The sequence below is a fragment of the Carassius carassius genome, chromosome 16 (assembly GCF_963082965.1).
Source record: "Carassius carassius chromosome 16, fCarCar2.1, whole genome shotgun sequence".
Classification (NCBI taxonomy): Eukaryota; Metazoa; Chordata; class Actinopteri; order Cypriniformes; family Cyprinidae; genus Carassius; species Carassius carassius.
In genome coordinates, this window is record NC_081770.1 from 33,949,064 (window position 1) to 33,976,033 (window position 26,970).

Below are 26,970 nucleotides of genomic sequence, written 5' to 3' on the forward strand. Positions count from 1 at the left end.
GTTCCTTAATCACATGACAGCCCCATACGCTAAACCTATGCAATCTAAGCCGGAAAGAGAATTGATTAGTTCATAGTTTGGGTCTATCAGGTTTTTGACTCGTTCCTTAATCACGTGACAGACCCATACGCTTAACCAATGCAGTCTGAGCTGGAAAGAGAATTGATTAGTTCATAGTTCGGGTCTGTCGGATTTTTGACTCGTTCCTTAATCACGTGACAGACCCATACGCTTAACCAATGCAATCTGAGCCGGAAAGAGAATTGATTAGTTCAAAATTAGGGTCTGTCGGGTTTTTGACTCGTTCCTTAATCACGTGACAGCCCCATATGCTAAACCTATGCAGTCTGAGCTGGAAAGAGAATTGATTAGTTCATAGTTCGGGTCTATCGGGTTTTTGACTCGTTCCTTAATCACGTGACAGACCCATACGCTTAACCTATGCAATCTGAGCCGGAAAGAGAATTGATTAGTTCATAGTTCAGGTCTATCGGGTTTTTGACTCGTTCCTTAATCACGTGACAGACCCATACGCTTAACCTATGCAATCTGAGCCGGAAAGAGAATTGATTAGTTCATAGTTCGGGCCTGTCGGATTTTTGACTCATTCCTTAATCACGTGACAGCCCCATACGCTAAACCAATGCAGTCTGAGCTGGAAAGAGAATTGATTAGTTCATAGTTCGGGTCTATCGGGTTTTTGACACGTTCCTTAATCACGTGACTGAGCCATACGCTTAACCTATGCAGTCTGAGCCGGAAAGAGAATTGATTAGTTCATAGTTCGGGTCTATCGGGTTTTTGACTCGTTCCTTAATCACGTGACAGACCCAAACGCTAAACCTATGCAGTCTGAGCCGGAAAGAGAATTGATTAGTTCATAGTTCAGGTCTATCGGATTTTTGACTCGTTCCTTAATCACGTGACAGCCCCATACGCTTAACCAATGCAGTCTGAGCTGGAAAGAGAATTGATGAGTTCATAGTTCAGGTCTATCGGGTTTTTGACTTGTTCCTTAATCACGTGACAGACCCATACGCTAAACCTATGCAGTCTGAGCCGGAAAGAGAATTGATTAGTTCATAGTTCGGGTCTATCGGATTTTTGACTCGTTCCTTAATCACGTGACAGCCCCATACGCTTAACCAATGCAGTCTGAGCTGGAAAGAGAATTGATGAGTTCATAGTTCAGGTCTATCGGGTTTTTGACTTGTTCCTTAATCACGTGACAGCCCCATACGCTTAACCAATGCAGTCTGAGCTGGAAAGAGAATTGAAGAGTTCATAGTTCGGGTCTATCGGGTTTTTGACTCGTTCCTTAATCACGTGACAGCCTCATACGCCGAACCTATGCAATCTGAGCCGAAAAGAGAATTGATTAGTTCATAGTTCGGGTCTATCGGGTTTTTGACTCGATCCTTAATCACGTGACTGAGCCATACGCTAAACCTATGCAGTCTAAGCCAGAAAGAGAATTGATTAGTTCATAGTTCAGGTCTATCGGGTTTTTGACTCGTTCCTTAATCACGTGACAGACCCATACGCTTAACCAATGCAATCTGAGCCGGAAAGAGAATTGATTAGTTCAAAATTAGGGTCTGTCGGGTTTTTGACTCGTTCCTTAATCACGTGACAGACCCATACGCTAAACCTATGCAGTCTGAGCCGGAAAGAGAATTGATGAGTTCATAGTTCAGGTCTATCGGGTTTTTGACTCGTTCCTTAATCACGTGACAGTCCCATACGCTTAACCAATGCACTCTGAGCTGGAAAGAGAATTGTTTAGTTCATAGTTCGGGTCTATCGGGTTTTTGACTCGTTCCTTAATCACGTGACAGACCCATACGCTAAACCTATGCAGTCTGAGGCGGAAAGAGAATTGATGGGTTCATAGTTCAGGTCTATCGGGTTTTTGACTCGTTCCTTAATCACGTGACAGTCCCATACGCTTAACCAATGCACTCTGAGCCGGAAAGAGAATTGATTAGTTCATAGTTCGGGTCTATCAGGTTTTTGACTCGTTCCTTAATCACGTGACAGCCCCCACGTGGCTGTCACGTGATTAAGGAATGACTTGAACCTGAGGACTTGTCAGACAAGAGATGAGGTGAGCTAATCACAGACTGAAGACCCAGGTAAAGAATGAATTAATCTTTTCTGTATCTTATAGCATTTTAGTTTTGAATTGTTTGTAGTGTGATCAACGTTTGCATAAGTACTAGATGTGTTGGGGAAGTAACACATAACATTTTAATTACATTTTGCTAAAATGAACGAAATGACTCGAAAAAAGATTCGTTCATTTTGCTGAACGTGACTCAAAAGTCAGAGTCGATAAAAATTATCCAAACATCCCATCACTACTCTCAATTTTGAATTTTTCTGAAAAGTCAAGTGTCACAAATGTCAAAATTGTGTGATGTGAACTCACAATTATAAGAAAGCCTGAATGAACATAAATTTGAATTGTGAGAAAGTCAGAATTGTGAGATAAAAAAAAGAATATTTTTATTCTATAGCGGAAATAAGCCATATGCACAAAGCAGGGACATTTTATATGTGCTACATGACCTAATTAAAATAATTAATATATATATATATATATAGATTATAATTTATTATGTATATATAAATACACGCACATACAGTATCTATTTTGAACATATTTACATGTACCATGTTACATGTTACATGTATATATTTATATTTCAGATAAATATATTTAATATATAAACAACATATTTTTCTTAAATATATACATGTATGTGTTTGTATTTATATAGACATAAATATGCACAGCACATAATTACATAATTACACACACAGATACTATGTAAACAAAATCTTTTATTTTTGGATGTGATGAATCGTTTGGCAGCACTAATATGAAACAGACTGTAATTATGTCTGTGTAGAGCGTGTGTGTTTTACCTCTCTGTGTCTCTGTCTCTCGGTGTCCTTCATATACTGCTGCTGGAGCTGTTCTCGCTCTCTTTCAAGCCTCCTCTCCTCGGCTTGTTCCTGCGCCCGTCGTGTGGCCTCCTCTTTTTCTTTCTGTCGTCTGCGCTCCTCTACCTGAGCCTCAATGGCCCGCTGCACATTACACAGAGTCACAGAGCTCAGGAATGTAAGAGTGCATCAGTGATCTCCTGAGGGTTTAGTCAAGGATTGAATCTCACCTGGTGCTCCAGCTGTTTGAGTTTCCTGCGTTCTCGCTCCTCGATCTGAGCAGGGTCCAGCAAGGCTGTCATTGTGCGAAGGTAACTGAACAACGAATCACAAGAGCATGAATCCCCTGAACAAGCCAGACTAAGAATATTTTAATTGATTTAATTATTTTAAAAAAGTCTAATTTTTAAAGTCTTTAGGCCAAGATTTTTATTTTGGTACATTATCATTATAAATTAATTTCCTTTCTGTATTAAATTACTGAAATTTAAACAAGAAATTTACATTTAAAAAATCCCAGCTGTAGTTGCCAGTTTTTAGCATAGCATTTTTTGTCGTTTAATGTTATGAGCACGGTAATGAATGTTTTTTATGGTCTGATGGATCTGTTCTGCCACCTCAGGGCTTGTTGTGAGCTAACACACCTGGATCTCTGTTGGTTTCCCTGAGTGGTGTCCACGCTGGCCCTCCCCAGACTGTCCCCTCCAAACGCACTCGAGCCGTCCCACGCCGTGGACAGAGCTCCAGAGACGGAGCGGTGAGACAGACAGCTGCTGGGGTCAGGGACCCCTCGCTCGGGGACCACAGCTGAGGGCTGATGAAGAGAGTCAAAATGAATGGCCCAGCGCTCCATGTCCTCAGTCTGTAGAGGACAATGAGAGGTGACAAAGCGCACTGTCAAGAGATCATATCGCACAAAACAGTCTGCTGACGGATGGTACAATGTGTGGTCTGTCCTGCGGTGGACCCCATAGAAGAAAATTAAAGACCAATGTAGCGAAGTGAAACCGTATCAAGAGAGAGTGGTGCATGCAAAGATGTGAATGTTTATGAAGGATTCGTCCCTCTGTCTGCGTTTAAACAGTTATATAATATACATTTGAGTACTGAGTAATATTAATAAGCTACATGTATTTACTGTATGGTTAGGGTTTGGCTTAGCATGCATCATTTATTGTTATTATAATAGTAAGTACACTGTAACCTGTAACAAGGACACCTTAAAATAAAGTGTTACCGTATAATTCTATACCATCATTAATCATGTATAATCATATAATTATATAAAGAAATCATTTTAATCTATAAATATATAAATAATATCTGGTATTGCTTTTTTTATGAGATGGTAACACTTTATTTTATGGTGTCCTGTTACAGATGTTACAGTAATAACAATAAATGATGCATACCTATACACAACTAAGCCTAAACCAAACCCTTATCTTAACCCTATCCATATAATTAATAAATACTACTGGTACAGCGTAAAATAAAGTGTAACCGAGATTTCAGACTATTTAAACTTAAAACCATTACGACAAATGTATTAGGGTACAACAAAATAAATGGTTTAGTTAGATTTTTATACATTTGAGGCCAAAAGTTTATATACACCTTGCAGAATCTGCTAATTGTTACAAATTTTTATAAAATAAAAGGGACAGTGTTTTTAGAACTGCCCTGAGGAAGCTGTTTCACATAACGGATGCCAACACTAGACAAAACAGAAGCTGAATTTGATGCATCAGAAGATACTGGAAAAGACAACTCCTAGTTAGTTGTAGACCATTTTCATACCAAGGTTGAAACACAGTCTAGTTCAATAAATGGCTTGGAAGGAATTCTTGTAAACATTTAGCAGTTTCTGTAGGGATGTAAACTTTTAAACTCAACTGTAAATTTAACATTAAGGCAAATGTTACATATGAATAAAGTGAAAGTGAAAGTGACGTGACATTCAGCCAAGTATGGTGACCCATACTCAGAATTTGTGCTCTGCATTTAACCCATCCGAAAATGCACACACACAGAGCAGTGAACACACACACACACACACACACTGTGGACACACACCCGGAGCAGTGGGCAGCCATTTATGCTGCGGCGCCCGGGGAGCAGTTGGGGGTTCGATGCCTTGCTCAAGGGCACCTAAGTCGTGGTATTGAAGGTGGAGAGAGAACTGTACATGCACTCCCCCCACCCACAATTCCTGCCAGCCCGGGACTCGAACTCACAACCTTTCGATTGGGAGTCCGACTCTCTAACCATTAGGCCATGACTTCCCCTAATTTACCTTGAAATTGTTTTAGTTTAACTGTACAGATTGAACAATAATTCATGACCAAGCAAAATGACTTAAAGATCGTTATTTTGTTATTTTGACACACTGGAGTTATGCTTGACATGTTCACCTGGCTGTTGATCTCTTTGTCGTGCTGTCGGCGTAGTTTGTCCTCTTCTCTCTGCTTGTCCAGGTCCTGTAGCCAGCGTCTCTGCTGCTCCTGTCTCTGAGCACTGAACAAATCCTCCACAGGAGCCGCTTCCTGCACACCACAGACACCACAGATGCAGTCAAACATCACGTAAGTCACTGGATGGATTGCAGAGCAGACCAGGGGCATTAGTCTGAGTCTGTGATGAACTCACCCCCACTATGAAGACAGAGCGGCTGGCAGCAGGGAGCTCTCTCTGAGTCTGGGCTGGAGCTCTGTGGTTTGAGCTCTCCGCTCCAGCAGCCCTCCGTGAGCTCGGCTCGTCCTGCACCAACACACACACACACACACCAACAGCTCAAACATTCAACATTACATTCCTGTGGCTCAGTGGTAGAGCATTGCGTTAGAAGCGCAAAAGGTTGTGGGTTCTATTCCCAGGGAACACATGATAAGTAAAAAATGTTAGCCTCAATGTTAGTCGCTTTGGATAAAAGCGTCTGCTAAAAGCATCAGTTTATATTCAGCCCCACATGCTGTTTGACGCCATAATCATCATGTCACTGTGTCACAGTGTAATTATTCTTCTATTCTTCAAAAAGGTGTGGTCACATTTGTGAGCCTGGAGTACAAAACCAGTGCACAGTAGAAGCACAGGTTTATTTGTAGCAAAATACAGCAATACATTTTATAGGTTAAAATTATCAATTTTTCTTTTGTGCCAAAAATCATTAGGATATTTAGTTTCATAAAGATATTTTTGTTAGTAATATGCATTGCTAAGAACCTCATTTGGACAAATTTAAAGGCGATTTTCTCAATATTTTGATTTTCTCTTCTTTTTCTTCGCACCCTCGGACTTCAGATTTTCAAGTTGTATCTCAGCCAAATATTGTATCATAAAATGTACCCTTATGACTGGTTTTGTGTGGACCAAGATCACATTTATCGCTGTTTGAAGAAACTGAATTTGCTTCATAAATTATGAATTTTACAACATTAACAGTTATTTTCCTTTAATATTTGCTTTACACACAGTACATACATTCTTGTCATCTAAAATCTTATATTTTGTTGATTAAAATTAGATTTCTCTGTTACATGTAAATGTGTATGTAAATGTGTATTTTTAAAATACAAAAAAAAAGAAAAAAGCTATTTTATTTTAGTTAAATCTTTTGATTTTTATATTATAGATCAGTGATTATTTCGCGTTATATTTAACTGAAAAGTTAGATTTTTGTTTCTGAAGCCAGGCATTTATCATCTGTGAAAGCTGTGACAGATGATTTTCAATGTGTAGCAGCTTATAATGTGTCAAACATTGACCATGACACATCAATACACAGCAACGGCAATATGATTTATGAAGAGCAAAGTACATAATATCTACTCACTGTTTCAGGCAGGTCTTTCAGCCTGGCTTCACATGATTCACTGTGAGCTTTCATATCTTTGAGACCGGCTTTCTGCTGCCTCTTCAGAGCCATCTGCTCATCTGGAAAGCAGCAAGAAGACTGATTATTTCACCATAGCACTCGTTGAAGTTCGTAACTACTTCATGAAACTATTTCGTTGAATTGCTCACTAGTTCACACAAATTTGTACCTCATTCATAAGATTTCATATGATTTGCTTAGACCTACTGACGGTTAGGTTTAAAGGTGGACCTTTAAAACAAATCATGTTTCTGTATGAATTACTTTGAACATTTGAAGAAAGTTGATAACCAAACAGTTGTTGGTCCCCATTGGTTTCCATTGTAGTTGTTTTTTTTGTTTTTTTTTACCAATGGACATCGATGGCTATAACTTCTTTTGTGAAACGCATACACTTTTGAAACATTATAGTGAGTAAATGACAGAATATGCCACCCTCATTAATAATTAAAAACTTGCTACGTAGTCATCACAAAGGTTTGTCTGATTGCACAACACAGCAGTACCCAGGTCTCTCCTCCACTGAGCTCTTCTGGCTTCCAGTTTGTCTCGCTCTCTTTCCCTTTCTCCAAATGTGCTGAAAAACCCTGAGTGCTGCTCATCTGATAGAGGCCTGATTCGAAACACAAGAGAGACACAAGCACACATGACACTTCATCATGGTTATTAAGAACGACCCAGCAACAACAGGTAACATTTTGGCAAGGTTCTTTCACATTTATTAACTAATTATTTAAGAAATGTTAAAATAATTTTGTCCAAAGTTATCTGGTCTTTTAAAAATGTGCTCAAAATGTCAGGACAAAAATATTATTTACATATTGTTCAACATGTTTCTGACATTCATCTTATTATTTTTAAACATTAATTAATTAGTTTCAGATGGATAGAGAGCATTCAAAAGTAACTTTCTCACAATGTCTTCAAAATGATCAAATGGAATGTTCGCAAAACCAAGAACAAGAATCAATTCTTTAAAAAGGTTTAAAAAACAATGCTTTGAACATTCCAACAACATTCAGGAATAACGCTTTCATAACTTCATGGGAACGTTAGCTAAATGTTCTTTGTACATATATTCTTGTTAGCTGGGTATTTATCAAGTAACTCACTTGGTGAATCTCACAAAACATATCAAAAGCATGCCATATTTCATGTCACTGCTCATAAAAAAAAAGAAAAGAAAAAGATAAATATGCCAAAAATGCTGCTGTGGTATAAAGCCCATTAATCGGTGCTCTTTGGGTGTGGGACTTCTAAATTCATCAAAAAACGAATCACTCCATTCATTACAATTTCAAATGCCTTGAAGTGATTCGTAATTTGATAAGGTTCCTTTCATTCTAGCATTCTTATCTTGACAACTAAGCTCATGTTATGAGATTCGCCTCTTGTGATACACTGCATCTGATCTTAAATCAAGTCAGTTTTCTTACTGTCTTTTTGTCTTTTCTTGTGCCGCTCTGTGTCTGTCATTATGGTTGTCCAGGATCAACTCTTCAGCTGTTCCTGTAGTTCCTGTAGTTCCAGGATGGTTTTCCTCTGAGCTGGCCACAGCTTCTGCTAACAAGAAAAAAGCTTGTCCTTCAGAATGCCATGGTAAAGTAATTTAACCCTAAAAGGGGCAACTTCAACAAACATTTGAGAAGCAGTGAAACGTTTTTGTGGCTTGTGTTTTAGAAAATCTAATCTTTTTGTAATCTTGACAAAATAGATATCGTTGGAAAGGGCTGACAGTGAAGTAGCCATATTTAGTAACTGTTTTGTAATAGAAGTGATATTGTGACAGAAAACGGCATAAAAAAATTCAATAGAGTTTGGGTGGTTATCTTTGGTATAGTGCCCAAACAAAATCTCACAAAAACCAAAGTTTTTATGATATCAACTTCAAATTTGAAACATAAATTGGTTAGACATATGTCTTTGATTTGATAGCAATTTTAGACTGCAACATATTTTATAAAATATAAAGAGTATACTACGTTATCTTTACTGTGAACTTACACTGTTAAAACGTTTTATAATTTCTTATTTTAAAATGCTTTCACTTCAACAATAATCTGCTATGTGTCTTCTTTAGAAAGAGACCAACCTTAGGTCTGTTTTCCAAAACATTTAGGAATTACAACCATGTTGTAACAAGTTTTGATGAACAAGTGTGCTGTTTTCAGTGAATTTATACCCCCAAAGGAGTGATGTATCCTGGGGGATACAAACATTAAAATAAGAGTCAAGTTGTGAAAAAAAAAATCATGAAATTGTATTATTTTAGTCACAATAAGAAGGAGAATAAACTTTCTGATGTCTCTTTATGGGTTTGCCCTTTTAGGGTTAACTGTACATTGATCATGAAACACCAGAGGGCTGTTTCATAAAAGATGCTAAGAAAAGTAGGAATTAATGTCCAAAACCCAACTTGAAATAACCTAACAAATCAATGAGGACTAAAGCGGTATCATAAACAACAAATTAAGTTCATGCAATCTCACTAATTTGATCCAGGTTGAGTGAGTCAGGATAATTTGCTGTGTATTTAATTTTATGTGCATGCTGATTCTTACACAGCCCTTAATGTCGGTCATGGATCAATCGATAAACCATGGCAAGTGAATATATTTATGCTGTTTAATGCATTTGAGACGTTGTGTTTTCCTCAGTGCATAACAGACATCTCACAGTCATATTCTTCATTTCTAAATGTAAAAAAAAAAAAAAAAAATCATACAAATATATCCATTTTGATTTCAGGAGTGGGCGAGTCTTTCATGAAATATTTGTTGTTGGACATTAAATGTGACGTGGAATTTTAATCCTACATAAAATTTTATTTTTATAATAGCAGTAACTGTAAATCAAAGGTAAACTAGCTAATACAGCCATAATTACAAGCTCAGATGAGTTAAATGTGTGTTCCTCTTTTCAGTTAAAATGTTGTAAAATGTCAGTGACTAACTTTTAATTTAGTGTTTTTAAAGATCATTTTTATACTGTAATGTTTTAATGTTCTACTATAACCACAGCTGTCATAAAACCCGAGAGAAAGTCTGCATGGCTAGAAACTGTTGATCAACTGAATGCGCATGTAGCAGCATGTTAAAATGTTTTCATATATCTTAAAAAAAGGTAATTCAATTTTGGACACAATACATTAAATACAGTCAGTTGTAGCCTAGGCCTATATTTTTATGTATTTGATTTATTTAAGTTGCATTTTCTGTATACTTCTATTTTTGGGATGATGATAAAGTAAAATAATAGTATGTGAGTGTGTCATTGGTTGTAGAAAATATCGATGTGTTCCTATTGGTCAGTGTTAGAGGAGCTCAGCTTAGCCTGCTCTGGACCAGGTTAGTTTCCCAGCATCAGTGTCCACCAACACAAACAAGTGACTGAGCTTAAGCTATGGTAAATTTGCTTTATGAAACCAAATCAAAAGACAATAAGTCTGGCTTATTTGGTAAACTTTGGTTTCATTTGGTTTTAAGAAACAGCCCCCAGGTCCTACAACGACTCACCTGTGTGAGAGTGTGTGTTTGCAGCGGATGAGCTGCTGATGGTGCTCAGTATCTGCTGGAACTGCTCCTGTGTCAGACACACCATGCTCTCCTTCTTCTGTCCAGTGGCTGTGCTGTCTGACTGCACTCTCACCGCCTCGCTGTGCCTGCTCTTGGGTCCGCCCATGCTCTTCTGCCCAACACAACTGACTACTGGTGTGTTTTTGCTTCTTTTTACCTTTTCGGTTTTGTCTGGTTGAGGAGGACATTGTTTGGAGTTGATGACTTTGTGTGTTTTATTCCTTGGAAGAATCTGAGCACAAAGAATACAGAGCACACACACGTAACACACAGTTCAAAACAGCATACATGTTTGATAACTTCTAGAATTTGTGCGTTAAATTGAACACATTTTACACAGACTGAGCTTATTGACTTTTTTTTTTTTGTAAAAACAAAAAGGCTGTACAGATGTTTACTTACCTGACAAGAGCCCTTCTTATTAGAAGACTTTGATTCAGCACCTGTATAAGACGAGATACATAGTTGTATGTCTATGTCATGTCATGTGTGACCCTGGAGCACAAATGCAGTCGTCAGTAGCACAGGTATATTTGTAGCAATAGCCAACAATACATTGTATGGGTCAAAATTATACATTTTTCTTTTATGTCAAAAAATAATTAGGATATCATATATCATAATATAGGATATCAAGGAGTCTGACAACAACCAGTTCTCCACACAGAGATCTGATCTCATCATTGTCAGTCTGTCTGGAGTGACAAGAAACAGAACAAATTGAGACAGACTAATCCGGAGGAACTGTGGTCTCCAAGATGCTACAAGAAACCCACCTACAAAGCTACAGTACTATGAAAAGTTTTAGGCACTTGTTTAAAATGCTGTAAAATCCTTTCAAAAATAATGTCATAAATAGATTTTATTTACCGATTATCTGTCAGACTCCTTGTATCAGAAAGGAGTCAGAAACCTCACTCTCACATTAATGGAAAAAGGAATGTTAGGAAAAGTAAACTTATTTCCTACTGACACACTAAAGCAACAGAAATAACTGACTTCAAACCGTTTTTGTTGTTGTTGTTGACTTTTGCACAGTACTGTATACCAAAACTTATTTTTTTTAATTAGTTTTATGCATTGCTAAGAACTTCATTTGGTCAAATCTTATGGCGATTTTTTTCAATATTTAGATTTTTTTGCAGGTTCCAGATATTCAAATAGTTGTATCTCAGCCAAATATTGTCTCATCCTAACAAACCATACATCAATGGAAAGCTTATTTATTTTATCAATTTCAAAAACATTGGCCCTCATGACTGATTTTGTGCTCCAGGATCATTTATGAGTAATAGTGAATATGCAGTGTTCGTGAAACACAAACAGTAGGCACAAAATGCCCTCATCGCCAGCTACTTTCACTGAGACTCTGAAGTGTGCATACATCAAAACTGACATGAATGACCTTCAGTGAAGTTCAAGTCCTTACCATATTGAGCCAGCACAAGCCTGGGCTTGCCATTCTCCAGCTCAAACAACAGACCATCACTGCAAAACAAATCAACACACATGAGAAGAGTACTGTTACACTGACACTCTTACAAGTAGAGTGTACAGCCATTTTAATATGATCAATTAAATCATGCATTGCTACGGGTTTAAGAAGAATGTGCCAATATAGTGCCTATATACTTTTTCACATTGTTGACACACTATTTTCCTATTTGATACTTTAAAGCTGCTTTGACACAGTCTGTATTGTTAGAATCGGTATATAAATAAAGTGACTTGACTTGACTATATACCGCACTGTATCTTACTGCAAATGTCAGTCTAAAATAAACAGCTCAGCGTGAATGTTTCAGATGAATCTACGTACATAACAAAAGACTGCATTCTTTAATCATCCGCGTTTAAGAACCACTAAACTTCAATGTGACAAAATTTCTGAAAAACGTAAAGAGAGCAGCATACTGGGTTAAAACCCCACTACAGTAATATAACTCACCCCAGATTCTTCATCATTTTAAGCCCGCATTGTTTTGACGCCTGTGCGTTCTGTTGCTGCTCGCGACCAGTAAGCGCTCCTCTGATTGGCTGAGAGGCGGAGTCTCTTCCTCTACTGCCCAGCAGCACTCCAGTAAACAGCGAGACACGCTTTAGCGCCTCCTCTGGTAGAGTGTTATAGTGTTTTCATCTGTAAAAAAAAAAAAAAAAATGATATATAAATATATATATATATATATATATATATATATATATATATATATATATATATATATATATATATATACACAGAGAGAGAAAGAGAGAGAGAGAGAGTGTGTGTGTGTGTGTGTGTGTGTGAGAGAGAGAGAAAGAAAGAGAGAGAAAGAGAGAGAGAGAGAGAGAGGGGAGAGAAAACGTCTTCATACTGGTATTAAACAGTCAAATTCTAATTTTTAAATCTATAATACCTGTATAAATGTGAGGGAAAGAAGGTAATGTCAGTGAATACACTCAAATAGTTGAAAGAGGAAGTTGAATATGCATTTTATTGCAAAATGTTTCTTTATTGTTTTATTTAATTAAATTAGCATTTGCATTAGTTTTTGTTTGTACACAGCTAAGATGCAGATATTTTGATATGTATACTGAAAACTAATGTGTAAAGTTTACTTTGTAACAATTTAGAAATTGAATTTACTTTGAAACATTTTTTTTTTCAAAACTCGGAAATTATTAGTAAATTAAAATAATTACAAAGAAACTGTAAGTAATATATTGAATGTATATATATAAATTATTATTATTATTATTAAAATTATTATTTATATACAGTACAGACCAAAAGTTTGGAAACATTACTATTTTTAATGTTTTTAAAAGAAGTTTCTTCTGCTCATCAAGCCTGCATTTATTTGATCAAAAATACAGAAAAAATAATAATATTGTGATATATTACTACAATTTTACTACAAAATAATTGTTTTTAAATTTATTTTACTTTAAATTATCATTTATTTCTGTGATGCAAAGCTGAATTTTTTGGATCATTATCACATGATCCTTTAGAAATCATTCTAATATGATGAATCATTATCAAAGTTGGAAACAGTTCTGCTGCTTAATATTTTTTCAGAACATGTGATACTTTTTAAAGGATACTTTGATGAATAAAAAGTAAAAAAGAAAAAAAGAAGCTATGTTTTTAAAATATAAATATGTTGTAATAACAATATACACTACTGGTTAGTAATTTGGGGTCAGTAATTTTTTTTCTTTCTTTTTTTTTATAAAATCAATACTTTTATTCAGCAAGGATGTGTTAAATTGATAAAAAGTGATAGTAAAGAAAATATATTATTAGAATATATATTATTAGAAATTTTTTTTAAATTTTGAATAAATGCAGTTCTTTTTAACCTTTTATTCATCAAATATATTAGACAGCAGAACTGTTTCCAACACTCATAATAAATCAGAATATTAGAATGATTTCTAAATGATCATGTGATAGACTGATGTTACATGTGACACTGAAGGCTGGAGTAATGATGCTGAAAATTCAGCTTTGCGTCACAGGAATAAATTTTTTAAGTATATTCAAATAGAAAACTATTATTTTAAGTTGTAATAATATTTCACAATATTACAGTTTTTTCTGTATTTTTGATCAAATAAATGCAGGCTTGATGAGCAGAAGAAACTTCTTTCAAAAACATTAAAAATAGTATTGTTTCCAAACTTTTGGTCTGTACTGTATATATATATATATATATATATATATATATATATATATATATATATATATACATACATGTTTTTTTAAGTAGATGTTGTTATCGTTGTTGTTTTTAGGTTGTAAAACACAATAATGTTTACAGTGTACAATTATTTAAAACATAGTAGGAAATCTGCTAAAATATAACATGAGCAAAAATACCCCAATTAATGCCTTGCAGATCAGATTCAGAAATACATAAATTAAAATTCAAGAAAATCAAAAAACATATTACAGTAACTAATTGAGATGATATATTTTGATCTGAATGCTTACCTCATGAACCCTAAAACACCAAGACACATAATTAAAACACAAAAAGAAGAACACTGTGCATATTAGGACCTTAATTAGACTAATATTTATTTATATATGTATTTTATACAGTTTTGTGTTAGAGAAACAGTACATTGTTTTAGTTCTACATATATCTGACTGTCAGTAATGTATTTCTATATGTCCTGTGTGTTTCTGTCTGTAGATGTGCATGTGTATTTCTCTGAGGCTCAGTCAGTAGATGGCAGTGTGTGATGCTTACAGTCTGACAGTTTGTTGTACTATTACAGTATATCTGTCTCTCAGGCGCCTGCAGTCAGTGTGTGCTTTAGCTAGAAAAAGGCTTTAAATGCGGATTAACGCACTAGCTAGTCGAACAGATTAATTAGTTAGTATTTATAAAACGAGATCGCACCTTTATTTGATCAGCTTTGTTATTACAGAAAGAAAATAATAGAAGAAAGACAGGGTTAGTTGAGAAGGAGTCCCTCAGATATCATAGAAATTCTCTGTTAGTGACAGATACAGCAGGGTTTGATAAACTAAAAGACTAAGATAAAGGAATAAAAAAATCGATATTTTTTTTTATTTTAGTTGCTAGATTAAAAGCTTTATTTTCTCAGGATTAGCCATTAGAGCTGCACGAACGAGAATTAGATCTGGCGATTTATTTAGCATTTTAATTTATCAGCTAAATAATCCATAAAATGTGTGCTCAGCTCCTTATGTTTAACATGTATGTATTTTTTAAACCTGGTGATATTTTTAAAGCAGGTTTGTGAGAACTGTTTGTGTGGGTTAGCATCAGACTTAGCATCCACATACTAGACGTGTGTAAGAGATTTAGCTGATAAAAGAGTCAAATAGTAAATTGAAATCTTAACATTATTATCAGGTTTAAGTTACTGTATTGAAGTACAGAGTGTCTGTGAATAGTGCAGTTAAATCATATTAAATCTGTTCAGTTGATCACATCAGAAGACATTAGCCTGCGAGCTAACACGAAGGACATCAGGAGGATTTCACATCGTTCAAAACATTGACTTATTCATGTACTCATTTATTAATAACGAAATATTTCAAATCGTGGTGAAAGAAGGAAGAGGCATCTAAATAAGAAGGCTTTCCTTGAGGAGAAATTTACATCAGGTATGTATATAAACATAATGACCTCATTTCCTATAAGTTTCCGTTTGAAATGTTTAATAGTATCGTTGGCTGTTGTTGATTTTTGAGTGGATAAATGAGTTATGTAGTGATGTAATGACTGATCAGCACATGTATGATGGTGTTATTACATGATGAATTTTGGTAAGTGAAGGTCACTTGTATAATAACGTGCTGGGTTTGAGTTTATTTTTGGACATTGTTATTTCCTGTGAGCATATACCATCAGATTATGTCAGTAATATTTGACTCGCTTGATAATGGATGAGCACTGGATCATTATATAAGTCTCACATTGGAGTAGAAACGTGACTTCATCATTTGCGTAGATGTGTTTATATGTGCGTCAGTGTTTTGTGTTTATATTTATCTTTGTTAATATTGTTACATGCACATGAGCTGGAATTTGCTTCTTCGTTCATGGATTAATGGTAACGTTAGCTATTTTGAGGGCATTACCTTGGAGATGTTTTATTATTTTTTTGTTTTACAGTCTTTCAGAGGACATTTGTGTGAGATTGAATGTCTGATTGAGCATTTATTTTGCTTCAGACTGGGTTTTTACAGGTGAAGGATGCTGATGTTGGCTAAATCTGAGAAGAAAGAAACCGGTGAATTGTTGTTTTAACTGAAACAATGTCCATCCTGGACAGTCACGTTTTATGAAAACATTACGTAATAGCGTCCCTTGATTAATTAGACACAAATATACATGTTGCTAAGATTTAGCAGTGTAAATCTGAGCTAGGGATGTAAGGAGACCACTTATTTAGTGTTTGGTAATGATACCACCAAAAAGTACAGGATACTTGACACCTAAGTCATTACCATGGGTAAAAAATAAATAAAAAGAACAATAATAACTTAAACATTACCTCCTTTTTTCAAACATTTTACTATTACAAAAACACAACTTTAGTGGAACATGGCCTTCAAATAATAAATAAGACAAAATAGTTAAACATGGTGTTGTCTCTGTAACGTTACCTACATTTCAGATGGAACCCAAGGTTTGGTACGATAGCTAATATGATTGTAATGCAATTAATAATAATAAGTAAATACCATAGACTTTACAAGGTAAATACATTAAACCATCATGTAGCCTTCAGTTATTGTTCAATTATGTAAATATTGTATGAAAAATCTCAAATAAAATGAATAGAATAACACTTTACAGGTAGCAGAACAAGTGTCTGTTACACTTATTGTCTTTGCGCACTACGTCCGAAATTTATATGCGTTTTTTTAATGTTTTCTTCGCATTCGTCATCCTTTCCTATCAAATGCTTGCTACAGATGCGAAAACAAAAAAAACTCAAACAAACATTTTGGATGAGAATTTTGGACTCAAGGCCTTTGCACACCAAGTCTGAAATTTTCACACGTTGAAAAATAGGCCTAAATCTGAGCTCATGTTGTGTCAATTACGTTATAATAAATATTCAGATCGGGTTTGATTTTCTGCGTTTTTCGCATCCATAAGCAAGCATTTTGAGAGCTGTTTTGACCATTCAGAGCCACCGTACAAGCGTACGCCAAAATCCAGAATGGTGATTGTCAAGTTGATCCACTTCATCCTCCTGTCAAAACTCCTGTTAAAATAGAAAAAAATCTGTCTACTGCACAATGAATCGAGAGTGCAGAATGAGATCTGGCGATTCTGACTTACACGCCTCTGATTGGCCATTACATTTATATTTAGTCATTTAGCAGACGCTTTTATCCAAAAGGCAATGGAACAATCAAAATCAACAAAAGAGCAATGATATGCAAGTGCTAAGTATTCACACGCTCAACAAACATATCTGTGATTGGCTTCAATGCTCAGTGCTGCAAAAACACATTGTAAATTGAAACCTTAGATGCTCTTCACAGTCAGTTTGTAGTGAATGTAGGATGTCCACAACTGCTGCTAACCCTGGCTAAGTCAGATAAAAAATTAAAAGCAATGAAACAAGCTGGTTTCTGGAATAAACGATCCTTGGTCCTGCATTATTGATCCCTTACGAGCCAATCAGTCAAATATCTAGACATCTGATATACAAGGAGTGTAAAACTCTAACCCTTCATGTCATGACATGGCCATCACCTGTAAACTGAGATGTTCATTTGTTAGTTCCTCTCAGAGGAGTTTTATTCATTGAGCTCATCCTCTAATGTCTTTCAGTTGATTTCAAGCAGTTAGACGTGTTTAGTTGATTTAATAGCTGCATTCTGTTGCTCATTATCAATTGTTTTGATTAGCTGAGATAGTTTATTTATAGAGTGGTCAGTGGAGTTATAAGTCTCTCACAGATTTAGCTGATTTCCACCAGCATGCTCAATGCTCATAGAGGGTCTTGAGCTGAAGAGGATCAATAACCTATATTTAAAATGATGCTGTTTAGGTTCTGGTAAGTTTGCATCAGCTCTTTGCATAGCAAATGTAAGGCTTGTGGAGCACATGGATATGAGGTCTGGATGTGTGTTGGTGAGGACTGGCAGTGTGACTGAATCTCTTCTCACAGTATGAGTAATTTTATCACAGTAACAGCACACATCATGATGTTATTTTGGAAGTTCAGTGAAAAATGGCAGTCAACAGCATGTGTTGGCTTATGTTTAGGAAGGGGCGGGTCAGATGTAAAGGCCATTTCACAGCACACTGACACATGCAGAGCAACACCGACAGCTGACTGAGCACAGTCACGTCTCAGACACTCCAACACCCCACAAACAGTGATTCGACATGTTCAAGGGGGAAAAGAAACGAGTGCCACAGTGAACGTGTCTGTTGCCGTCTGTTGGTACAGTGTGAACTGGCCTTAAAACCAAGAAACCACGTTTAGAAAGACAAAGTTATTTATCCTCATCCTTATGTGCATGTAATAAAAAGATCGAAACCAAAAAGTTCGATTTAAATATAAATATACTTGGAAAGATCTTGTTTACTTTATACTTTGTGAAATAAAAAGCATTTTATTAATGTGTTATTGCAGTGCATTAAATTATTTTAAAATGTAAAGTCATCACCTTTTACTACATTTAACCAAATTGTAAACAGTTAAATTTACGTTTGAATTTAAAGAATAAATAATCTATCATTCTGTCATTATTCTTTTATCCTCATGTTGAGTTTCAGAACTTAAAGTATATTCTGATGAATGTTTTGTGTGTGTGTGTGTGTGTGTGTGTGCGTGTGTGTGTGTGTTATCACACACACACACACACACAATTATGACAATTATCACAATAAATGTCTAGTTTTTATTTCATTCAAGTTTAAGGCCAGATTTTTTTCTCCAAAGTGAAAGTTATAGAAATCAGATCATTAACTTACCTTAACAAAATAAATATTTAAATATAAAAAATAATTTCTTAGTTTCTGCATGTGATATTGTTTCAAATCAATAAACAGGGTTGTGTTGCCTTATAATATTTATAATAATATGACTTTTTTTCTCTTAGAAATGCACATTTGATAGTAGTAGTAGCTTGAGTTAGGATGCAGATGTAAATTTTTGTTCATTTTCAAAATTTGTAAAATCTTTAAAAATGGTAGTAACCTTATTTTTATATGGTTAAATTAAATTTATTATAATAATTTTTTTAATTAATCATCGGTCTCCATCGTAGCAAACATTTAAAAACAATTAAAACCACACATATAGCACACCTCAGTACCATGGTAAAAATATAACTATATGGTTTTTAGGTATTTGTATTAGTGGTCTAAAACATTTAGTTGGCTAAATGCTAAATAATGGCTAAATGCACACATGCTATAGCTTAATCACAAAGAAATACTTAAATTATATTCAATTACTCCTTTAATATATTTAATTCATGTCTACAATAATAATATAATAAAGTTCGACACAAATACCCACATTTGTGACACAATACCATGATGCAGTTAGTGTTCCTACAGCAAAACCATGGTAAATGATGCTGATATGTAGATTGTAATGCCTTCTGACTGTCTCACTGAGCACAGTGTTTCTCCTGTTTGTCAGCGCCGTTTATCTTATTTGTGTTGTTTGCTGAATTCAAAAGCTTCACACTCCATTGATGACAAAATTATTTAACTCACATTGTATGCATACACTAGTGTATCTTTTAAATCCAATTTTATAAAAGTTTTTTTGTTGTTGGGGGGGGCTTGCAATATCCCTGTGCTTGTGCTTATGCATAATGGTGAGTCCTGGCACCAGATCCAATGTTAACGAAGAGTGTTGTTGATGACTTTAATGGAAACTCTCTCTCTTTGAGTTTTTGGAGCCATTTTCTTTGCTGAAACAGCAGTGATCATCTCAGGTACCACCTTTCAGCACATATACAGAGATCTGCAGATGCAGCGTTGTTTAACAGGAGAATGCTTCGAATACCATAATATGTAGTGTTTTTGTTTAAAATTCATTAAATAAATAGTCATTCTGTCATCATTTACACACTCTCATTTGCTTCAAACCTGTATGACTTTCTTTTTTCTGTGGAACATAAAAGCTCCGATGGTTCCTACATTCATCTCTTATGTTCCACAGAAGAAAGTCATACAGGTTTGATGCACATGAGTGGTGAATAAATGATGTTTGTGGATGAGTATCACTTTAACAGCTTCACAACCTCTGGCCTGACCCGTGTATACAGGTCAGAAGCCAGCGCATTATACGGTGTCATATTTTCCATGATGTTTGAATATCTGCTTTAATCTGATGTGCTCCTGAAATCAAATAACCAGTGCTCCTGCATCAGATGGAGCAGGATTCATATATTTGAGAGAAGCATTCTCTCTGCTTTATTGTGTGTTATAGCTCGTTTCGAGAGCCATCTGGACAATGTGTCTGCAGGCGCTCGTACTAAAGGGGCTCCCACAGGATGACTGGTGCTGAGGTCATTACATTGGGGATGTTTGGAAGAAGGGATTTTTGTTTAGTTTAACAGCTTCTGAATTATCCTAACTACATGTTTGAAACAGATCAAGATTTGGCTCATCGGAATTATGTTTTAACCTGTAGCAAAGTCATAGGTCAAGTAATATCCACTGTTAAGAGGCATATTTGGCAGAATCACTGACAGTAAATCAAACTTTGAAACATTTAAAGGGGACCTGTTATGCAAAAATCACTTTTTATAAGGTGTTTGAACACAGAAAAACAGCCTATAATGGTAAAAATCCACCCGCTCATTTTTTTAATAATACCAATAAATTATAAACAGTCTCTCCAAACGAGCAGTTTCAGATTCTTCCTCTTTAGAAAAAAAGTCCTGCCCATTTGTGACGCTCTCTGATCCATAAGCACAGACACAGACCTGAGTGAGAAGCAGCTGTCGCCTCGCCACTATGGTTTTCCTGCTGTAACGATATCTGCTGGAGACAATGTAAGCGCTAAAGAGACATTAAAAGTGTTGTGTTTGGGGATGCACCAACGAACATCGGAGTCTCCAATGACTCCCTCCATCTGTGCTGCTGGGGACACTGTGGTTAAATATCATTTTCAAGGAAATTTTCTGGAAGAAAAAAAGTTTAGGGAACAATACCAACGTTTCGTACACGAATGTCAGCTCCAGACAAAGTAAGTGTCAATTAAGTTTTCCTAATTGCCTTTCTGAAAGAGCTTTTTGGCACTCTGTAAGGCTAATTGCTAAAGCTGTCATTGTCTCTGCATGTTTTCACTGATGCAGCCTTCAAGTGCATCCAGAATGATTGTAAATAGGAATGTGGGAGTTAAGGCTGGGCAATTTTTCAGATTTTATCAATTAATTCAAATTTTATTAAAATTTAACTTTTTAGAAATTGAGTAATCGCGATTTGAAATAGAAATATTACCAAACGTTAGACTTATGCCGGTGAAAGAGAAAAGAATGATCCAACCACATGTCGGCGCATGTGATTAACTTCTCACGTGTGATGCGCTCAGTGAAGGAACGTGAGTAGAATATATCGCTATGCGCTATTCACACAGAATGTGCTTTTGTTTTGACAAAGATGCGACACAGGCAGTGGAACAGAAAAAACATGCAAGAAGATTCTTGCACACTTTTAACCTGAGCGCAGTGCTTTTAGACTGCCTTTACATGCATGAAATGCTGATATAAGAGATACGAGCGTAACAGTAAAATGCTTACATTCACGTTTATAGAAAAACCTACAGAAAAGCAGTACAATCGAATAAAAAATCTGTAACTACTATGTCTGATATTCCATGTTTGCATAGTGGTGACAGACTGAAAGCTGCTGTTGTTTTTAAAGAACACTCATCATTAATATTAGTCTACTTGTGTTATCCATTGAGTCATTTTGAATTTGAACCTTGACTTTTGAGATTTTTTTTAAGCATCCTCATATTTATAAGACAAACTTGTACAATATGTAGTTGTAGTTCATGCATCTTTTCTGTAGTGTTGGAATACATTCCAATACTGAATAGTGTTGTAATTCTACTTGGAATAGAATTTTCTTTAACTAGAGGGTTAATAAAGAAAAGGTTACTTGAATCATGTTGTAGTTACATTTTCAAGTTGACTACTTAAAAATCGTTTTGAAAAAAAAAGAGATTTAAATTTTTTGCGAAACCTCAAGCTCATAATCACACATGGAACTTTTATGGGAAGTTTGTGATAGCAGCTAAGGTACAATGAGACCAGTTGTCATTTTATTTTTATCGTGCTGTGCTCCCCGTCTGTGTAATTTACAAATGATAATTTATTATGCACAGTACAATCAGATGACTGACTTTTAAACTGAGTATGTTTTCTGTTAAAAGAACTGGCTTGTAGTAATACTGAAATGTTTATTCGTTATGACGGAGCTTGAGCTCTTGAAGCTCCGCCCTCTTCTGAAAGGGGGCCGGGAGCATCAGCTCATTTGCATTTAAAGGGGCACACACAAAAACAGCGCATTTTGCCTTCTACCCTAAAAGTGGCAAATTTTACAAGCTATAAAAAGTTATCTGTGGGGTATTTAGAGCAAAACCTTAACATACACACTCTGGGGACATCAGATTCTTGTAAAATGGGCATAATAGATCACTTTAAGGTCTCTCACACATAAAAAAAATTAACATTGGTAATTCTTTACCCTGAGTAAATGGGATCCTGGGTAATCTTGTTTCATGTTTCAAACGGCTCATAATTTACAAGATGTTAACAGTTAATCTTGGATATTCATAATGTGATGTGTCACACACTGTATAACCCTAGATTACTGTAATTATTTGCATACTTATTTGTAGTGGCAACAGTCATGACAAGATAAACAAATTCACATTTGGTTTTTAACAATTGAAAATTGGTAAGATTCAACAATTTGGACATGGAGCTGCACTGAGATCCTGATATCTCTGGGACTGAAAATGAAGATTTGTAAAGAAAAGTTTCTTAGTAACCTTTAAATCTTCTTGAGTTACAGGCATGCAAACTTTTGGAAAATAACATTTTTGGCACTTGATGTGATTTCATGGAGAGAAAATAGATACATTTCTATAGTTTCAACATCACTTATTCTTCAGACATTCCTATTTAAAAGAAAGAAAAAGAATCAACTGAATGCAAAGTGATCCACATTTGTTTTTTGACCACTGAAAATGTGTACATTTTAACAATTAACTCCTAGATACATATTGAGATTCAGGTATCTCTAGAATGGAACCAAAAACTTTACTAATAGACCTACAAATCTCTGTGTAAAAATAACTGAAGTCTGAAGTCATTTCTACACCCTTGTAATTTGGCTCTGTATCTCAGGTTAAAATGACCATTTTGACCTCCCTCTACAAAATAGTGGATTACTCTGTATATTCATCCGACATTTAAAATATTTTGGCTTTCATCACTATAAATGTATATCTTAGTAAAGAAAAAAAAATTAGCAAAAGAAAAAAACCTCTGGCTGAGTTGACATGACCCAACAATTATAACAAAGCACATAAATGTTGCATTTTAACTGCAAAGTCAGTTATCTTGTGTATCTAGGCATAGCAAACTCAGTAAATAACTGGAAATGAATACAAAATGTATACTGTTCACAAAAGCGTTTTATTAATTTGCCCATTTTTTTCAGATGCCCTTATTGTGTTTACACATGATCTCCAAATGGGAACTATTTACCAGTAATTTTCTGGAGAAGACTGTATGTGTGAAAGCACCTATAGTGCTCGTAGTCCTCCTAATTCGGCCATATCTAAATTAACTAACATAACACTATGAAGAAAAGGGTACAAATCAGGGATGTAATATTTGTGATGTGATATTTAGATAACCAAAATGACAATTTGAAGTAGAAAAAAAAACTAAGTGCAATTTATTAGTTTATTTTGGTACATGTTAAATTGTAAAAATAAAAACAATATATATATTCTTTTTACATTTTAAGTAAATGAACACCAATTGTCCATCCTTAAAAAACAAGCAAGCACATTAAACCTGTTTTTCTTATGTTTGAAATCACTGTCACAAGTTTTAATAGAAAAAAGTTTTCCCAAATCATGCAGTTCTGAAGATTCCGCTCCGTTTGCTCAATATGCTCAGCGCCGCTCGCTCAACCCAGTTCATAATCCAAGCGTTCTTTAAGTGCATCTTGTGTGTGCTTTTCACAGGCTTTATAATCTAGGTGTATTTTGTAATGCTCTACACACATTTCATCTTGTGTGTGTGTGCATTTGTGTTTTAATGGCAACTTTTTTCACAGAAATAAAGTGAATGAAAATAAAATACACTTTTTCAGTTTTTGAATTTTAGGTATGTTTGCTAAGGTTAGATTAATTTTAATGAATAGAATTAAGAAGAATGTAAGAATTTTGTTTTAAAACATGATAATTGCTATTTATCAGCATGCATAATTTTAGACAATTATCCAAGAATTTCGGTACAAACTGTAAACAATAAGGCTTACTAGAAAAATTTTATGTCGGAGCGGTAACTGAACGGGAATTGGTTTACAGCGAGTGTGCGCAGAATATTAACAGAGCGCTTGTTTGGGCAGTTAGAGCGACTGAGTAGAGCGCACATCCATAGAGCAGAAAACGTAGCAGAGCGTCTCACCGCTCGCTCACATGCTCTGGTTCTGATCCCTCATACCCTTTAGGTATTTACCTCCTCCATGATAATCTCTCCAGCCTTTGATGGCACCCCTGATACATACTTTGTCCTTGTAATCCAAGCATGATGTGAGCTAAAATTAACCCTATCATGGCCTGCAGCCAGCAGTCAGTGTGAGGCTGTAGTCTGCCTGCAAACACTCAGGTGTCCATTCAAAGAGGCTTAGCGAGGTCACCTGTTTCTGCTTGTGTCTGTCTCACACTTTCTCTCTGTCTCAGTCTCCTCCCTATCGAGCGTTCTCAGCCTGAACCACTCCCACTAACAGGTCAAAATAGATCTGTCCTTGAGACATCTTTTTCGGTCCAGACACTGATGCTGCCGCTCCCGTGTTTTGGAATAAGAGCTGATATCTGTCTGACTGAAATAACCTGTTGCAACGCATCTAGATCTATCACACACATTCACGAATGCAGAAAGATGCAGAAAGTGAATTCTGATCTTAAATGGACACGACTGTATCCTCTGCTTTTCTGCTGGATCTGATCCAATATTCAGTAAGTAGAAACTGTATTGACAGCCATCTACAGTGAAAGTAAATCATTCCCATTTGCGACTACATTACGCTGGGCAACTAAATAATATCATTAATCCTTAGCCACTTGCTAATAAATTATAATTTTACTTGCTAGTGATTGAGTTAGAGGCTGGGAATAAGATATATTTTCAGTCATCTGCATCGCTTGAGTTTCGCTGTCTGTGTGTTTACAGCACTGTATGCATTATTCTTATTGATATCAGTGGATGCACAGCATAACACATTGCATTGATGTGCTACATGTAAATGATATCCATTCTTATAGTAAACTACAAAATGAACTAGCCAATGGGGATTTAATTTCCAAGGTGCGTTGCATTGATGCATTGAGTTGCTAATTTTTTCTGATACAACGAAAAAAGCTTAACTGATGGAGTAATTTTTTATTGTACATACAGTATAAGAGTAATATGTCATTCATAACTGTAAAGGCGGGTCTACTTATATGTATATAATCACAACAACAACAATGAACGGTGGTGCTTTTGTAAAATAAAGAAAACAAACAAACCTGTAAATGTCCATATAACCTCCATAAACAAAGCAGCAAGATTCATCAAGATGCACTGTAGGAAATGAGGCTTGTGTTATTTTAGAAGAAGAACGCGATGTGTTTAATCAGACTCCAATTTAATTTTTAACTCCAATTGTTAGGCTACTTATCCTGGAGTGCCTCAGGGTTGTGTAAATCCACTGTTTATATACAGATACAGATAATTGTAAAACTCATATGCTAATTGCAGTCCTTATGATATGATATTGAGGTACTGTCTTTACTGGAGAGTGGAGTTGATTCCAGTTCTGTATGCACCAGTGTTGTACAGATAGATTGGTGGAATTGTGTAAGAGGAATGCAAATATTATAAATGAAAAGAAGACAAATGAAATTATTTTTGGTCTCTCAGTGTATATCAAAAACAGGTGAGTTTGGTTATCTATGTGGATTCTGCTTAATCATAAAGTGCACATATCTTTATTGAATGGTGCAACAACCGTATCTGCTTTCTTATGACACTAAGGTCATTTGGAGCAAATAAGCAGATCTTGCTGTTGTTTTTTTCAATCTGTAGAATGCTGTACCAACATCAAAAGCTATTACATTAGGCTGAACTTCAACATTAATATTGTAAAATAAGCTCCTTCCCTGACTACTGATGATGGGGCTTTTGTTTTTTTAGTTTTTTCAGTTCAGAAATACCAGGTATGGTTTACTTATTTCAAGAGTTGAATAGGATCTCTTTATAGCAATGGCACAAAGGTGTGGTGCTGTCAAAGTCTGTGTTTAGACCAGTGTGGTCAATAATGTGACTCTAAACTTTATTAAGTATGTTTAATTAAATTATATAAATAAAATAAAAACATTATTTTAATCTTCTAACATTCACTTTCCTCACTTATGGGCCCATTGTAAGGTGTGAATCACTAAATATTAATGGCCATTGTCTCGAAAACGGCCTTTTTAACACAAATCATGTTTTACAAAAGTTAAATCAATATGTTGTTTTCTGTGAACAGGATGATTTCCACATCATTTTATAGCAAAAACTCTAGTCTACCGCATACAGTTCTCAAAAGTCTTGTAAACAAATGTATGTATGTGTTTAAGGCCTGTTCACACCAAAGACAATAACTTTAAAGATTACGAATATAAACAGTATCGTGTCGTCTATTTCGTCCACTGCTGTGGGCGCTAATATAGTTATCTTTATAGTTATTAGGGCTACGAATCCACGATAGTCACATCGCAGGATGTGCGATGTAGGCTGTCGTAGTTGATCCGTTATTCATTAACTGTACAGGTCAGCTGCTC

General features: G+C 35.5%; 2 protein-coding genes across 8 annotated transcripts in view; one reads left to right on the forward strand and one right to left on the reverse strand.

The window, feature by feature from the left end:
- The window catches only part of ccdc66 (coiled-coil domain containing 66), an 81,997-nt gene extending 69,563 nt beyond the window's left edge, over positions 1-12,434 (reverse strand). For 2 of the 4 annotated variants that reach the window (XM_059569939.1, XM_059569936.1), the window contains exons 1-12: positions 12,347-12,434; positions 11,828-11,886; positions 10,801-10,841; positions 10,339-10,630; positions 8,260-8,386; positions 7,330-7,436; positions 6,782-6,882; positions 5,599-5,709; positions 5,364-5,495; positions 3,594-3,811; positions 3,180-3,264; positions 2,932-3,093 (exon numbers count right to left, since the gene is read on the reverse strand). In XM_059569939.1, coding sequence (XP_059425922.1) covers positions 2,932-3,093; positions 3,180-3,264; positions 3,594-3,811; positions 5,364-5,495; positions 5,599-5,709; positions 6,782-6,882; positions 7,330-7,436; positions 8,260-8,386; positions 10,339-10,630; positions 10,801-10,841; positions 11,828-11,886; positions 12,347-12,363 — 1,452 coding nt within the window. In that variant the 5' untranslated portion in view covers positions 12,364-12,434. Of the gene's footprint in view, positions 1-2,931; positions 3,094-3,179; positions 3,265-3,593; positions 3,812-5,363; positions 5,496-5,598; positions 5,710-6,781; positions 6,883-7,329; positions 7,437-8,259; positions 8,387-10,338; positions 10,631-10,800; positions 10,842-11,827; positions 11,887-12,217; positions 12,314-12,346 lie in introns of those variants that run through there. The other 2 variants (XM_059569938.1, XM_059569937.1) reach the window with 2 other exon arrangements.
- A 2,232-nt stretch (positions 12,435-14,666) lies between these two features.
- The window catches only part of ip6k1 (inositol hexakisphosphate kinase 1), a 39,797-nt gene continuing 27,493 nt past the window's right edge, over positions 14,667-26,970 (forward strand). For 2 of the 4 annotated variants that reach the window (XM_059569931.1, XM_059569933.1), the window contains exon 1: positions 14,667-15,526. The gene's annotated coding sequence lies outside the window, so the exon portion shown is untranslated. Of the gene's footprint in view, positions 15,527-15,590; positions 15,699-24,918; positions 25,120-26,970 lie in introns of those variants that run through there. The other 2 variants (XM_059569934.1, XM_059569932.1) reach the window with 2 other exon arrangements.